The sequence below is a fragment of the Hyla sarda genome, chromosome 3, assembly GCF_029499605.1.
Source record: "Hyla sarda isolate aHylSar1 chromosome 3, aHylSar1.hap1, whole genome shotgun sequence".
Taxonomy (NCBI): Eukaryota; Metazoa; Chordata; class Amphibia; order Anura; family Hylidae; genus Hyla; species Hyla sarda.
This window is the reverse complement of record NC_079191.1, coordinates 20,299,304-20,315,875: the sequence shown is the minus strand read 5'-3', so window position 1 is coordinate 20,315,875 and position 16,572 is coordinate 20,299,304. Positions and strand designations below refer to the sequence as shown.

General features: G+C 43.6%; 1 protein-coding gene and 3 non-coding genes across 7 annotated transcripts in view; all 4 read right to left on the bottom strand.

Annotated features, from left to right (window-relative positions):
* Positions 1 to 2,290: 2,290 nt before the first annotated feature.
* On the bottom strand, positions 2,291 to 2,362 carry TRNAA-CGC (transfer RNA alanine (anticodon CGC)). Its single transcript has one exon. It is a non-coding gene; the product is annotated as a tRNA-Ala (tRNA).
* A 122-nt stretch (positions 2,363 to 2,484) lies between these two features.
* On the bottom strand, positions 2,485 to 2,556 carry TRNAA-UGC (transfer RNA alanine (anticodon UGC)). Its single transcript has one exon. It is a non-coding gene; the product is annotated as a tRNA-Ala (tRNA).
* Positions 2,557 to 3,199: 643 nt separating this feature from the next.
* On the bottom strand, positions 3,200 to 3,271 carry TRNAV-CAC (transfer RNA valine (anticodon CAC)). The gene has a single exon. It is a non-coding gene; the product is annotated as a tRNA-Val (tRNA).
* Positions 3,272 to 8,258: 4,987 nt separating this feature from the next.
* GATA4 (GATA binding protein 4) overlaps positions 8,259 to 16,572 on the bottom strand; it is a 123,945-nt gene continuing 115,631 nt past the window's right edge. For 3 of the 4 annotated variants that reach the window (XM_056563843.1, XM_056563844.1, XM_056563841.1), the window contains exons 4-6: positions 15,067 to 15,280; positions 13,010 to 13,122; positions 8,262 to 12,907 (exon numbers count right to left, since the gene is read on the bottom strand). In XM_056563843.1, the coding sequence (XP_056419818.1) occupies positions 12,755 to 12,907; positions 13,010 to 13,122; positions 15,067 to 15,280 (480 nt within the window). In that variant the 3' untranslated portion in view covers positions 8,262 to 12,754. Of the gene's footprint in view, positions 12,908 to 13,009; positions 13,123 to 15,066; positions 15,281 to 16,572 lie in introns of all 4 variants that reach the window. The other variant, XM_056563845.1, reaches the window with a different exon arrangement.

The window sequence follows — 16,572 nt, the reverse complement described above, 5'->3', positions numbered from 1 at the left end:
AGAAGCAGCAGTGAAGATCTTCACTGCTGCCTCTGAGGACTACATACTTACCTGCTGGTCCCGTCGCTGCTCGTCCACGTGGCCGGTCCCGCGCTGCTCCTCGGTCCTGCCGCTGCTCCAGGTAAGTCCGCCGGTCCCCACGTGTTCCCCCCGTGTGCCGCAGGTCCCCGCGAGCCCCTGCAGCCTTCGTCCCCCGTTCTGCCCGACTTCCAGGGGCGGGCAGTGCGGGGGATCTGAACTTTCACCCCAGATCACTGTGATTGGTCCACAGGGACCAATCACAGTGATCGCTGACCAGGACCATCAATTGATGGTCCTGGGGGTGAAGCAGAAGTTGTCCCCTGCTGGAAACAGCGGGACTTCTGCCAGTTAACCCGTGCGATGCTGCGCATCGCCGGGTTAACTGCATGTCATTTATAAACGCCGGGATGCGCGAACGCACTGCACAACCCGGCGTTTATATATGACATTCTGCGGGAAGGGGTTAAAAATGTTAAATTTTTGGGAAAAGAAGCATTTTAGGTAAAAAATATTTTTTTTTTTACATATGCAATAGTCGTGAAACGCCTTTGGGGTATTAAGGCTCACTTAACCCCTTGTTACATTCCCCGAGGGCTCTAGTTTCCAAAATGGTATGCCATGTGTTTTTTTTTTGCTGTCCTGGAACCATAGGGGCTTCCTAAATGCGGCATGCCCCCAGAGCAAAATTTGCTGTCAAAAAGCCAAATGTGACTCCTTCTCTTCTGAGACCTGTAGTGCGCCAGCAGAGCACTTTTCACCCCCATATGGGGTGTTTTCTGAATCGGGAGAAATTGGGCTTCAAATTTTGGGGGGGTATTTTCTGCTATTACCCTTTTTAAAAATGCAAAACTTTTGGGAAACCAAGCATTTTAGGTAAAAAAAAAAATTTTTTTACATATGAAAAAGTCGTGAAACACCTGTAGGGTATTAAGGTTCACTTTACCCCTTGTTACGTTCCCCGAGGGGTCTAGTTTCCAAAATGGTATGCCATGTGGGGTTTTTTGCTGTTCTGGCACCATAGGGGCTTCCTAAAGGTGACATGCCCCCCAAAAACCAATTGACGCTCCTTCCCTTCTGAGCCCTCTACTGCGCCCGCCGAACAATTAACATAGACATATGAGGTATGTGCTTACTCGAGAGAAATTGAGTTTCAAATACAAGTAAAAATTTTCTCCTTTTTACCCCTTGCAAAAATTCAAAAATTGGGTCTACAAGAACATGCAAGTGTAAAAAATGAAGATCGTGAATTTTCTCCTTCACTTTGCTGCTATTCCTGTGAAACCCCTAAAGGGTTAAAACGCTTACTGAAAGTCATTTTGAATACTTTGGGGGTGCAGTTTTTATAATGGGGTCATTTATGGGGTATTTCTAATATGAAGACCCTTCAAATCCACTTCAAACCTGAACTGGTCCCTGAAAAAAAGCGAGTTTCAAAATTTTGTGAAAAATTGGAAAATTGCTGCGGAACTTTGAAGCCCTCTGGTGTCTTCCAAAAGTAAAAACTCATCAATTTTATGATGCAAACATAAATTGGACATATTGTATATGTGAACCCAAAAAAAAATTTTTGGAATATCCATTTTCCTTACAAGCAGAGAGCTTCAAAGTTAGAAAAATGCTAAATTTTCAAATTTTTCATCAAATTTTGGGATTTTTCACCAAGAAAGGATGCAAGTTACCACAAAATTTTACCACTATGTTAAAGTAGAATATGTCACGAAAAAAAATATCTCGGAATCAGAATGATAACTAAAAGCATTCCAGAGTTATTAATGTTTAAAGTGACAGTGGTCAGATTTGCAAAAAATGGCCGAGTCCTTAAGGTAAAAAAGGGATCAGTCCTTAAGGGGTTAAGTATTTCTACTATGTATACCTGTATCCTTTTGTTTATTTATTTTAAAGGTGCCTTTTCCTGCTTTCAAAAGTTGGAGATGCCGGCGATTGAACTCAGGGCCTCATACATGCACTCCACTACTGAGCTACACCCCCTTGCATTTCTGTAGAACTTTGAAGCATGCGCTCTACCACTGAGCTACACCCCCATGATGCAGTGCTTTGTCAGCTTCGATTGTATGCCGCAAGACATACTGTTTTCTGGCGACTAAGGCTCTACAAGTCCACAATTATTCTAAAACGCAGCAAAAATACCCTCAGTCATGACTGAAAGATACATTCTCCTTCCTCCCATATGTGTACTGGTAAATTTTTTGAGTATTTCTACTACATATACCTGTATCCTTTTAAGGTGTCTTTTCCTGTTTTCCAAGGTTGAAGATAACAGGGATTGAACCCGGGGCCTCATGCATGCGAAGCATGCGCTCTACCACTGAGCTACACCCCCATGATGCAGTGCTTTGTCAGCTTCGATTGTATGCCGCAAGACACGATTGACTAAACCAGCTAACAAAACATCAGTTTTCAAGCACCTTGCGCAAGTTCATCTATAAATATCTCTTACAAATCTGGAGATGCCGGGGATTGAGCCTGGGGCCTCATACATGCAAAGCATGCGCTCTACCACTGAGCTACACCCCCTTGCATGTCGGGAGCACTTTGAATTTTTGGCAATCGCAGAATCGGGATTTCCCATGTAAGCAATGTAGAGCTTTTGTGTCCATACCCATAAGACATCATAATTATACTGTTTTCTGATGACCATGGCTGTGCAAGTCCACAATGTTTCTAAAATGCAGCAAAAACACCCTCACTCATGATTGGAATATACGTACTCCTTCCTCCCATTTGCGTAGAAGTTTATTTTTTAAGCATTTCTGCAAGGTATACTTGTATCCTTTGGCTTGTTTCTTTTAAAGGTGTCTTTTCCTGCTTTCAAAACAGAAAGCAGAAGCATGCGCTCTACCACTGAGCTACATCCCCTTCCGTTTCTGTAGAACTTGGAATTTTTGGCAATCGCAGAATTGGGATTTCCCATGTAAGCAATGTAGAGCTTTTGTGTCCTTACACTAGGACATCATAATTATACTGTTTTCTGGCGACTAGGGCTCTGCAAGTCCACAATTTTTCTAAAACGCAGCAAAAATACCCTCAGTCATGACTGAAATATACATTCTCCTTTCTCCCATTTGTGTACTGGTATATTTTTTAAGTATTTCTATTACATATACCTGTATTCTTTTGTTTGTTTCTTTTAAAGGTGTCTTTTCCTGCTTTCAAAGGTTGGAGATGCCAAGGATTGAACCCGGGGCCTCATACATGTGAAGCATGCGCTCTACCACTGAGCTACACCCCCACGATGCAGTGCTTTGTCAGCTTTGATCATATGACGCAAGAAAGGATTGACTAAACCAGCTAACAAAACATCAGTTTCCAAGCACCTTGTGCAAGTTCATCTATAAATATCTCTTACAAAAGCTGGAGATGCCGGGGATTCAACCCGGGGCCACATACATGCAAAGCATGCGCTCTACCACTGAGCTATTGAGCTGGTTTTTCTAGCAAATCCAACAAATCCAACAGATGCTTCAGCAGATTGAGATCTGGGAAATTATTATAGAAGTTTGGTAGCTATGATACCACCTATTTAGTCATTCTATCATAGGAGGTACCGACCAACCTGAGAGGCAGTGAATAAAGTGCTCATTAAAGCATCACAGGGATATGATGATTGCCGCTCTGTGTCACTGTTTACAGGGTGAGCCCCGATTCTGCATCTTTGTCTAACAACAATGCATTCCGAAAGTTTTCAGGCTCTTTACATTTTTCAATTTTTTTTTTATCTTGTGGCTTTGTGTTATGTATTTAAAAAAAAATAAAAAATAAAAATATTCCACGTCATTCTGCATTCAATACCACATAATGAGAAATTTACGGTAGAATTTACATGCAAAGACTTGTTTTTCTTGCAAAATGAAAAAAGGAAATAACATAGTCCACATACCGTATTTATCGGCGTATAACACGCACTGGCGTATAACACGCACCCCTATTTTAACAGGGAAATTTAAGTCAAAAAATATAAAATGTATAATAAATGACTTGGACTAAATGCCACATCATTACCCCAACTTCGTTTTCTTCTGCACCTCAGTTTGGTCCCATCCCTTGTGCCACATTTACCCCTCTCATCATCCCCCATGTCTCATCATCCCCCATGTCTCATCATCCCCCCATGTCTCATCATCCCCCCATGTCTCATTATATCCCCCTGTCATAGACCACCACTAGCCATACAGACATTAAGCCTTTAGTGCCTCCCCCACCATAATTTCCCCCTGTCTCATCATCCCCCCCACCCTGACTCATCATCCCCCCATCATGTTCCTCCTAGGCTATTCTTCCCCTCCCTTATCATTACCCCTTTTCCCTGCTTTTCATAGTTTTCTTTATTTTCCTTATCTGGCTGCGCTTCAGCAGGCCAGGTCAGGTGGGGGGTCTTGCGGGCTGTGGTCAGTGAAGCAGATGAGTAATGTCCTCTCCCGGCTTCTCTGCGCAGCATCAGTGATGTCACTTTTAATTTTCTGTAACCGCCGAGAGTCAGAGTTCGGAGTGCAGCGACTACAGGAAATGAAAAGTGACGTCTCTGATGCCGCGCAGAGAAGCCGGCAGAGGACGTCATTCACCTGCTTCACTGACCACAGCCCGCAAGACCGAAGCGCAGCCAGGTAAGGAAAATAAAAAAAACTATGAAAAGCATTGGGAAAGGGGAGGAATGATGAGGGAGGTAAGAAAAATTTAAAGCAGAGCGGGGAGGAGATGCCGCTGGTCATTGATTTAAAGTGGCCGCAGCCGTGCTGCTAATACTTCACAAGCTGTGCGGCCACTTTAAATCAGTGACCAGGCTTTTTGGCTTAAATTTAAGTTTCAAAAGTGCATGTTATATGCCGATAAATACGGTAATTCTGCATTCAATTCCACATAATAAGAATTTGACAGTAGAATTTTAGAATTTTGGGCAATTTAATTTAGAATCGCAGAATCGGGATTTCCCATGTAAGCAATGCAGAGGTTTGATTTCCATAGCCATGTGAGATCATAATTATACTGTTTTCTGATGACCACTGCTCTACAAGTCCACAAGTTTTCTGAAATGCAGCAAAATTCGCTCATTCATGATTGAAGTATATGTTCTCTTTCCTCCAATTTGAGTATAAGTTTTTCTCTTAAAGGGATATTCCAGGAAAAAACTTTTTATATACCGTATATCCCGGCATATAAGACGACTTTTAAACCCCGAATTTTATTCTGAAAAGTCGGGGGTTGTCTTATACGCCGGATATTGGGGTCCAGCACAGGAATACCTATGATTATCTGCCCGGGCCGGCTCCCGTGTGTGGGTGCAGGCGGGGGCCGGCCAGAGCAAGTAAAAACTAATACTGTATACTAAAAACCAGGGGGCCTCCAGCTGTTGTGAAACTACAACTCCCAGCATGGCAAAGGCTGTTCGGGCATGCTGGTAGTTGTAGTTTCACAACAGCTGGAGGCACCCTGGTTTTTAGTATATAGTATTAGTTTTTACCTGCTCTGGCCGGCCCCCGCCTACAGCTGCACACAGGAGCCGGACCAGGCAGATAATCATAAGTATTCCTATCCCGGGCATCCCTGTGTCCCGAAAAATCTTTTCGGGACATAAGGATGTCCGCCTGTCACTCACCATTCCCCGGCGTCCTCCTGCGATCCTCCTTCGGTCCGGTCCTCCGTCTCTATGGTTGTACGCACGGGATGTCAGTGACGTCACGTGCCTACAACCATAGAGGCAGAGGAGCGCAGGACCAGGAGGACCGCAGGAGGACGCGCGCCGACCGGGGCCTGGTGAGTGACCGGCCGTGCTATCTTAAGTGATCCGGTCACCGCTCCCCGGTCCCGGCACCTACTGCTATGGTCCATAGGCCATAGCAGTAGATGGTGACCCGGGCCGGAGGAGCGGTGATCGGAACACTGTATATGGCTGGCAACGTAATGTGGGGGGGGGAGCTGGCAACCTAATGTGGGGGGGAGCTGGCAACCTAATGTGGGGGGGGGGAGCTGGCAACCTAATGTGGGGGGGGGGGAGCTGGCAACCTAATGTGGGGGGGAGCTGGCAACCTAATGTGGGGGGGAGCTGGCAACCTAATGTGGGGGGAGCTACAAGGTACCGTACATCGCGGTAGGAGGGGTAGTCTTATATGGCGAGTATATGGCGAGTATATTTTAACTGTAAAAGTTGGGGTCGTCTTATACGCCAAGTCGTCTTATACGCCGGCATATACGGTATATATATATATATATATATATATATATATATATATATATAAATCAACTGGCACCAGAAAGTTAAACAGATTTGTAAATTACTTCTATAAAAAAAATCTTATTCCTTTCAATAATTATCAGCTGCTGAAGTTGAGTTGTTGTTTTCTGTCTGGCAACAGTGCTCTCTGCTGACATCTCTGCTTGTCTCGGGAACTGCACAGAGTAGAAGAGGTTTGCTATGGGGATTTGCTTCTAAACTGGGCGGTTCCCGAGACACGTGTCATCAGAGGGCACTTAGACAGAAAAGAACAACTCAACTTCAGCAGCTCATAAGTACTGAAAGGATTAAGATTTTTAAATAGAAGTCATTTACAAATCTGTTTAACTTTCTGGAGCCAGTTGATATATAAAAAAAAGTTTTTTCCTGGATAACCCCTTTAAGCATTTCTGCCAGGTATATCTGTATCCTTTGGGTTGTTCCTTTTAAAGGTGTCTTTTCCTGTTTTTAAAAATGCAGAGGATTGAACCTGTAATACACTGCAATCTTTCTGTACTATAGTGAATTGGATATTTGGCAAGGAATAATGGGAGTATTAACATGGCAGACAAGAGGACTTTCATGAGGTTCCTAGCTGCTATGAATACCTTTCAGTAACCCTTCATAAGGAGGGGCTTCTAGTGTGGTGATGGATTGAGCCCCTCCTTTACTATCTGTTTAGATGCTGGGGTTGCTTCTGACTGTAGCATCTAACAGGTTTAGCAGCTGAGATCAGAGGTATCTTATATAACTCATCTCATGCACCAAACATTTACATGTGACTTTAAAGTGAAAAAACTCATTATTTGCCATGTTTTTACATTTGATCCTTACTTATTATTTTAAGGGGGGGCCTTTACACAACTTGTCTTGGTTCTGCAATGTGATTTTTAGACATACTGCAACAACAGCATGATTGAAATTGCAATACAGGTTTTTTTTTATTTTATTTTTTTTGCAGCAAGGCACAAACAAGTATATACACTCACACATCCGTAAATGAGTTCAGCTTTCAGGTGCTCCGGTGGGCTGGAAAAGGTGGATACAGTCCTAGGAAAGAGTCTCCTAGGACTGTATCCACCTTTTCCAGCCCACGGGAGCACCTGAAAGCTGAACTAATTTATGCAGGAAAAGTCATCAACTGCCGAGCCGAGAAGTTTGTGACAAATTGAATTTACTGTAAGTTCGCTCATCTCTAGTCACCATGCCTTTTGAAGTTGCTTTGTTAGCTGATATACTCACTGGAAAGTCTCTAATGTGCTCTTTGTACTTGCTTAGTGGTGTTGCTGGTGAAAATGGAGTTGTAGAGAGGATACAGGAATTGTCCAGTTAGGTTATTTCTATGCTGAAGTGTCTACGCAGGTGGCAGACTTACTGTGGTGCAGATACTTAAATACTATGTGCAGGGTGTGCGCTGATGAACCTAACATAAAACATGTTAAGGAACACAGCACTAATTCCAACCATAGGTCACGGAAGAGATTAGTCTATGCAGAGGGGCCCTTGTACAGCCATTCTCCTCTTCTTGGAGATGAAATTTGAAGCATAATGCCCTCACAGCATAGACTGGAGATGACCTTTTGAGTGAAATCCTCCAAACTCTGCACAGTGCCATTATGATTGCCCACGCAACCCAGGTCTGTCCCAGGTTAGAGAGTTCTTACGACCAAAACAGGATATGAGACTTGCTTGTAGGAGGCTTTGACTTAAACAGGACACAAGATAGGCCCAAAACCAACTGAACCTAGGAGGTACACTGTAACTATGACTGACTAGTCTACAGTACATAGCAGGAGCAGAGCTAGGAGACTTATTCCCGCTACTGGTAAAAGCCAGACTCAACCTTTTGGGGGGTTTAGCCATTTGGGGAGATGGAGTTGGACTAGAGATTTCCCCCCCCCCCTTTGGCTTGTCATGTGGCCTACTGAGTAGGATTGGTTGAAATAAATCCACTGAAATCATGACACATTAGGTCTTTGTAGAGCAAAACTGATTCTAACTTGTAAAGGTTTTGGGAATTATTCTTGCAGATAAATTGGTCTCACAACCTGTCATCTGATATTCTATTTGGGATAATATGGTCCAATAATCTCACCCATGATTACTACTTTCCTTGACCTTGCCTCTTATTACTCAACCCGTACATAAGTAAAAACTGTGAGCGAAAAAGTGAGTTTTAGTTTGGTTTATTTTCTGAAATTTTGAAGGTTGTTAGAAGCGTCCTTGGTAACAACTTCATATTCTCAATGGGTACATACATCTTTTACCTGTGTGTTTGTGTTTTACGCCTTTTGTTACTTTATACATAAAACTTTACAAAGGGGAAAAAAGAAGGTTTTCTTTGACAATTTCAAAAATAACATCAAAAATCTTAAAGTCAATAAATTTTCAAATTTTACTTAGTTATCTTTACTAAAGACATTTTCATCAATCATGTACATTGATTCGCAGTTGCACATTTCAATAGGGGGTGAAGTTACCATTGAAGTCCCTATTACTCATTGCCATAGAATTCGTTTACCCCAAACCCTATCACGGATATTTCAATCTTCTAGTGACATCCTATCCAATGACAATGCTATCCGAATATGGGCAGTCAACAAAAAGTACAAAGCCAGTTGGATGATGATGGTCGCCTACAGATTACCGGGACTTTGCAGCCAGTTAGTTCAAAAGGAGCTGGGGAAATTACTCTAAAGCTGGCCCTACTCTTCAACCAACAGGTATCTCTCCCAACATCCCCATACACCTGCCGGTCCACCTTAGCCAAGTATCTACCTGTTCTTAACAAGAAGAGGTGAGTTAGACAATGTCTCTGGAGTTGACTTATCTTCTCTTAGAGCAAAAAGATCATGCTTGTTGTAATCCACCTTGCTGGTTCTTCACTTACCCAACATCTCCCATTGAGGAAGAGTTAAGAGGACCATCCTGCCAAAACTGGAGAATTCGTTTAACATTAATATAATGTGTTTGCCAGCTTAAGGGTAGGAGTTATTTTCTTCAGGAAATGTCTGTACTCACAGAGTAAGATCCAAAATGACCTCCTTCACTGGATACTAGCCACTAGCCTACATTCCTTTGGCTACCATACCGGTAGGACTCTACCCAGTTTTTAGAGTTGTGGTGACGCTTCTACAGCAGATGTACGGAAACACAATGACTAAAAAAATATTTTTACAAGGCAGAATGTGTTTCTGGAGTGATACAAAAAGTTGAAGAGAACCTGTCAATAAACTATATTGTATGAAAAAAAAAATCTGGAGATATCTCAGAAGCTTTAGCTTGTCACTTTGAAATTGGAACCTTCCATGGCAAACCCTTATGTAAGAAGTTGGGTGCACACAAAGAAGTTGGAAAACTTTTTTGAAGACCACTTCTTTAGGAAATCTTAACCCCATCCAGACCAGATTTTGTTAGGGCAGATCTTCAATTTTGTCTCTTCATTGTGAGGACAACCCATCTGAAAAAAAAAACATTTTTCATGGTATTTTTGGTTTGGTTCATATAAAAAATAAGGCCACTGTATATTTAGGGCTTGATAAATGCCAAGAGACCAATACCCAAGGAAGTTTTTTACTGTTGCCTAATGGGGAACATACACATTAGGTTAATGTTGGTTGAACAAACCAATGTACAGAGGTGTCCCCAACTGCAAGTGCAGTGGTGGAAAGAAAGATTGGCTTTGGGTTCCAACATGGTTGATTCTTTTGTCAGTATTGGGAGACATGACACTCTCAAAATTGTCCAGCTGTGGGCTACCCGGATAATCTGGCCATACAAATAAAATACTGGTAGAATCAACTGACCATCTAATGGAGGGTCTCACAACTTATGTTCGGTTCTAACATGCCAGATCCATTGGTTCATGCGGTAGATAACCTACTATTGGGGTGAGTCGAGGTCGTGAGAGACAGCTATTGGCTGAACAAGCATTCAGCCACCATCTAAAGTGTATGATCCTCCCGATTCCCTCTCCTAATTCACGCTAGCCCTGAACTTTCCCATATGGTATGGAGTCTACAATGATTAATTCTCCTTACACAAAGACAAGCCGTTGAATCATTGGAAGGAGAAGAAGCCATTTTCCATATCTGATACCCACAGGAAGTAGAAGGAACCATTTTTGAGGAGACTAAACCAACTTTTATGAGCAAGTGACCATTTCACCAAAAATAGGGATTCTTATGGCTACACAACCTGCTAAAAAAGTCCAACCTAAATGGAGTGTGGTCATTTGCTTAGACCAATGTTTCCCAACCAGTGTTTCTCCATCTGTTGAAAAACTACAACTCCTAGCATGCCCGGACAGCCTTTGGCCTTTGGCTTTTGGCCTTTGGCTGTCCGGGCATGCTAGGAATTGTAGTTTTTCAACAGCTGCAGGCATACTGGTAGGGACATACTGGCTTAGACTATTCCTGGAATGGCTACTATGACAGTAAACTGAACAGTCACTACCCACAGAACAGGGCACCACAACACTTAATATGAAGAAATGTCTGCAAATGTCAAATTTTACTAAATTGCAAAGTCCAGTTCTAAATTTTACACAAAATGTTGCAAAACTAAAGATTAACATTGCTAAATGGGAACCTGTCACCTGTATCATGCTGCCCAAACCACGAGGAGCATTAAACAGATACAGGCAGCGGGAAGCCACCTGGGCGTTTCAAAGGCAACAAAGTAGAATGTGGTCCCCCACAGCTGTTCTCCACTTTGATGGCCTTGAGTGACACATCTCTTGCTATACAGTACTAGGAAAGATATATCACTAGAAGTCGGCTGGGCAGAAAGCAGACATCAGCCCCAATGATTAGATACCTGTCACCCGTATCCTGCTGCCAAAACCATGGGGAGCAGACAAAGGCAGCAGGATGCCACTTGGGCATTTCCGAGACATCGTGGCCTAACAAAGTAAGTAGTCATGGGACGTGGTCCCACATGGCTGCTTCCCACTCCGTTGGCCTTGAGTGATGCATCTCTTGCTATACACTCCTAGGAGAGATGTGTCACTAGAGGTTGGCTGGGAAGGAAACAGCAATCAGGAACCACCCCAATGACATGTTACCCATCAATTGTTTCATGCTGCCCAAACCATGCCAAAGACAGTTAACCTGTCACCTGTTTCATGCTTCCCATACAGGCAGCGGTATGCCGCTTGGGCTTTTCATAGATATCATGGGTTAACAAAGTAAATTCTCAAGGGAGGTGGTCCCCCAAAGCTGCTTCCCACTCCATCGGCCTTGAGTGACGCATCCCTTCCTATACTCTACTAGGAGAGATGTGTAACTAGAGGCTGGCTGAGCCGGAAACAGCCATCAGGAACCACCCCAATGACTAGTTACCCGTAACTTGGTTCATGCTGCCCAAACCATGCCAATGACAGATAAACTGTCACCTGTTACATGCTTTCCAAACAACAGGAAGCAGATACAGGCAGCGGGATGCCGCTTAGGCGTTTCAGAGACATCATGGGTTAACAAAGTAAGTAGTCAAGGGAGGTGGTCCCCCCAAAGCTGCTTCTCACTCCATCACCCTTGAGTGACGCATTTCTTCCTATACTCTACTAGGAGAGATTCGTCACTAAAGGCCGGCTGGGTAGAAGGCAGCTGCCAGGACTTCTCCAATGACTAGTCTCCAATGACTTTATCTGTTTCATTCTGCCTGTGATTCGGGCTGCATGAAACAGATGACAAGTTCCCTTTAAATGAGTTTTACGTATTCCAAACTTCATAGTATGGATCTGGTTTATTACAGAATGATTAGTGACATCCCGGCTGCTTCCTACAAGGACATGGAGATTCAACATTTATGGATTTGTTAGAGAATTCTGAAAATTGTGCAAATTTTTTAGTGCCTGTAAGACGAGTCTCCGGACTTCCTTAAGAACCCACACGGGTCAGCCAACTATAGAGCCAATTCTGCCACTTGCTTAGATAAAAATAAAATGTAATACAAAATACCAGGGAACAAGTTCAAATAGACTCACGGCAGTGGCAGGGCTCTGTGATGCCCCCTTATTGATGAAAAACCAAAATATATATTTTTTTATTCGAAATTACTTTTGTGCAGATATCCACGGCAGTAACTATAAAGGTTAGCAAATGCAGCTGAAAGCTTTCCAGACACTTCCAGTGTTAATATAGGCATCCTCCACTCGCCCTGGCCCTGCCCCCCCCCCCCCCCCCTCACCTCCCAAAAAAATAAAAGTTTACAAAAATTTGCCGTAGTTTTGGAGACCATTTCTGGCCAGCATGATTTCCGTATGGAGAAACGTTCACTTCTCTCCAGCCGCTTATCTGTCTGTTCACATTAAATATCGTTCCACTGTATAAAAGTCTTTTCTATAAGAATAAACATTAAATTACTTTACTACGAGTTTGTTTCATTTCTAAAGTAGCTGCAGTTTTTGGGGTTATTTTTTAGGTCACTTGAGAGCTTATCAATTTTCCTTTTTTTTTTTCTTTTTACGTGACATCTGGTGAAAGAGTCACTGGTGAAAGAGTCATGTCAAGCTAAGACCAAACTGTTCCAGGAGTCATTTTTGGAGCTAGATTGAGGAGATGTGTTGATTGTAGAGTGGTGGGTCTGAGGAGATAGCTTGAGACCGACCATTGAATGGATAGAGGAGGCATGACTTGTGATAGTCGATAAAGCTGATGCCTGCAACAACAAAAAAACGAACCACCGGTGGTGAGTACTTGAGGAAATATCGGGGAGTAGACCAGTTCAAGCATCAGAGAAGAAACACCACTGTCGTTGTACCTGAGATAATGCTGAATGTCCATATGGAGGAGAAAGCCCAGGCTCGATTTTTATGGGGCGCATGTCTTCTGTAGTGGTGGTGGATGGAGTGGGGTTGTCAGTGCCGTTTGGTCCTAGGAGAAAGAGCATAAAGAAAAGGTCTTAAGAACAAATGCAACACAAAGACTAATTGCAATAAAGAGGAAGAAAGGTAAAACAAAACATGTTTCTTATTGACAGTATAAATATGTGTAATTATTATTTAAAAGTAAAAAAAAAAAAAAAAGGTGACCTCCCCTTCATTCACAACAACTGTCAGGAACACGAAAATGTGAGGTAGGACCAAGGGGTGCTGCAGAGCTCAAAAACTTAAAAAGGTGCCTAAGTGTCTGATTGCGACAGATCTATCCCCCCCCCCCCGCGCGATCTATAACACGGAGACCCAGCTCTCACAGCTACATGGAGTGGGGTCGAGCACGCCCTTCCTTCATTGTATAAGGAAGTGCCAGAGATACCTGAACAATGTACTCTGGTGCTCCCATAGACAAAAGATGGAATGTGTGCCAAGACACTGCTCCATTCAGTGGGGAGAGTGTGGGGGTTCTAGAGGTCAGACCCCCCCTTGATGAGACACTTGTCCTATATTTTTTTCAACAATGGTGGTGAATGGAGTCACTCTTTGTCTCTTTGCTGGATTTCTTCTATAAAGGGGTACTTCGCCCCTAGACATCTTATCCCCTAAGTTGTTTGACCCCTGCAATTTGTGTGCAGCACAGTTAGTTTAGAACGCTGGGCGTGGGCGGTGGTAGTCTTGAAGTCACAGCATGCCCCTTGTGACATCACACCATGCCCCCTCTATGCAAGTCTATGGGTGGGAGCTTGGTGGCTTCCACGTCCCCTCCCATAGACTTGCATTGAGGGGGCGTGGCATGACATCACAAGGGGCATGCCTTGATGTCACGACCCCCGCTGCCCGCTCCAAGCGTTTGGAACAAAGTGTTCCAAATGCTGAGGCAGCGGAGTAGCCCTTTACATCTAACCCTGTAAAAGACCTCCCTCTATTTAGTTTATAGTATGCCCCATGTCTTATATTAGGGCATTTTCATACACCCTATTAGGGAATTCTCAGTATAGAGAGGTCCTCTGTCCTCAATTCTCATCTCATGGTGAATATGGAGACAAAAAGCAGTTCTGACGTTGGACGACCTGTCCTGTAATGTCGTACACAGACCACCCATTGATGTGAAGGGGCACAGGGTAATGCTTTAATTCTCCTGTGGTGGCGCTGCAGGGAAAATGAACACTTACTGCCAAGTTTCCCCCTAGATTAGCGCTGATCACTGGGGAAGAAGAGCTCAGGGAGGGAGGGAGGATTAGATTTCATCTTATTGTTAAGGGTTCCTTAACAATAACTCGGGATTGTCAAAAGTGGAGAACTCCTTTAAAGATTGATTACATGCTCCACAATGCTTACACCTTTTATTGTACTATGATATTTTTTGTGTTTAATTTTGGATAGGGTTGTTCTACTTGTTATGAATGGAGCCAGGCTTACAATTTAAAGGGGTACTCCACTGGCCAACATTCGGAAGTAAATGTTCTGAACGCTGTTTTCATGCTGTGGAGGGCGGCCACTCCCCTCGTGACATCATGGCCATGCCCCCTCAATGCAAGTATGTGAGAGGCATTGACTTGCATTGAGGGGGCATGACCATGACATCACGAGGGGTGTGGCCAACCCCCTAAGCGCGAAAACAGCCTTCAGAACCATTATTTCCATATTTCTGAATGCTGGCCAGTGGAGTACCACTTTAAATAGTTTTCAGCCAAATTCTCCTCCCCCCACCCCCCATCCACATTCAGCCCAGCCAAGTTTGCATGGCATTTATTTGAGTCAGACCTATTTAAATGGCCCATGCACGCCCAAAACGAGCGTGTCGGAAGATATTTCACTAACAGTTTTGAAGTTATTGCAATAAGATTTCGGCCATCTTTACGCATACTTGGGTCAGTTCATTCCACTCTCATGGTACATTTGCGTTTCTAAGAGTCCATCATCTTGGACTCATCGTTCATACCTGTTGGAGTTTTGGACTTGCTGAGATTCTTTGGTTTACGTTTCCTTGTCTGGATGCCCTCCTTCTTCATCGCCAGTGGTCTGGGAACACCGTGCAACTTCATATATAGTCCACAAGCGTTACATACAGGTTCTCCTTCTGCGTTCCGACGCCACAAGGTCGTGGTAGTTGTATGGCAGTTGGCACAGGAGAGGCCGACACGGCGGGAAGCAGACTGCAAAAGAGAATAGCGACTATTACCAGTGTCCTTCTGACGCAGCTGAGTGGTTAATAGAACCTGCAGAAGTTATTGATTGACCACTAGGTGGCAGTTCATGTCAGTTATGAGGCTGTCAATGCAACCGAGAAGGTTCTAAAGCAGTGTAGGTAAAAGATATGATATATTAAAATCCTGAAACTTTTTATTTTTTTAGTAAATTTTTTTTTCCATGGAGTGTACTTTTTACTCCTCAAAAAATATCTGTAATTGTTTACTTAGTCTTTATTAAGATAACTTATTTCCCTTCCAGAGGGTGGAGACATGGACTGTGCAAGACATCTGGCCATAGACATTTTATATTCAAGATGTCTGATTACAGAGGGCCCCTCCATACATGTCTATGTAGACATGAATAGAGGGGGCATGGCGTGATGTCACAAGGGGGGTGTGGCGTGGTGTTACATCTCCAGTCCCGGAAACACAAAGGTTTCCGAGACTGGAGCAGCAGTCGGTATAGAACATGGGTGCTGCATGGAGATCGCGGGGGGTCCCAGCGGGGGGGGTCCCAGCGATGGGCCCCCCGCGATCAGACATCTTATCCCCCAGTGGATAAGATATCTATGGCCGGAATACCACTTTAAGTTTTCTCTTGAAGTAGTTATTCTTTTACCACATGGGCTAGCCTTCAGCCCCCACCTTGGCCTTGGGCTCCTTGATGTGTCCCCAATCACCAGTTGCCCTTCCTTGCAGCCCTTTTGGTAAGTACATACCAAGAAAACCCCATAAGATCTGCCATTTTGGAGATGCTCTGAGTCAGTTGTCCACACATCACAATTCGGCCCTGGTCACGGTCGCTCTGATCCTTATAATTTGTCCATTTTTCCTTTCAAACCTATCAACCCCAAGAATTGTCTGGTCACTTGCTGCCTAATATATCCTATCCCCAACAGGCACAGTCTCCAGATAGTTATGTTATTTACATCACGTGTCATTAGTTTTAATGGTATATCTTTGTATAGACAAGACACATATAGTGGAGGTTGCCCAAAACTGGGCGTAACCCAAAGGCCTTATTCACACCTGGGTCAGCATTTTGTCACCAACGTGTAAATAAGACCTTAGAGCCTGTTCACATCTCATCTGGCCCTATGTTTAGCGTATGTGCCAAGAAAGCCACAATGTAGACAGTGAATGTATCTATGGTTTCCTCTTGATACCTCCAGTGGAAGGTTCTTACCTTGATGTGAACATTGCCTTGGAACACAGGCAGGTTTGTTATGTTTTTAACAATGCCTATAAATACTATA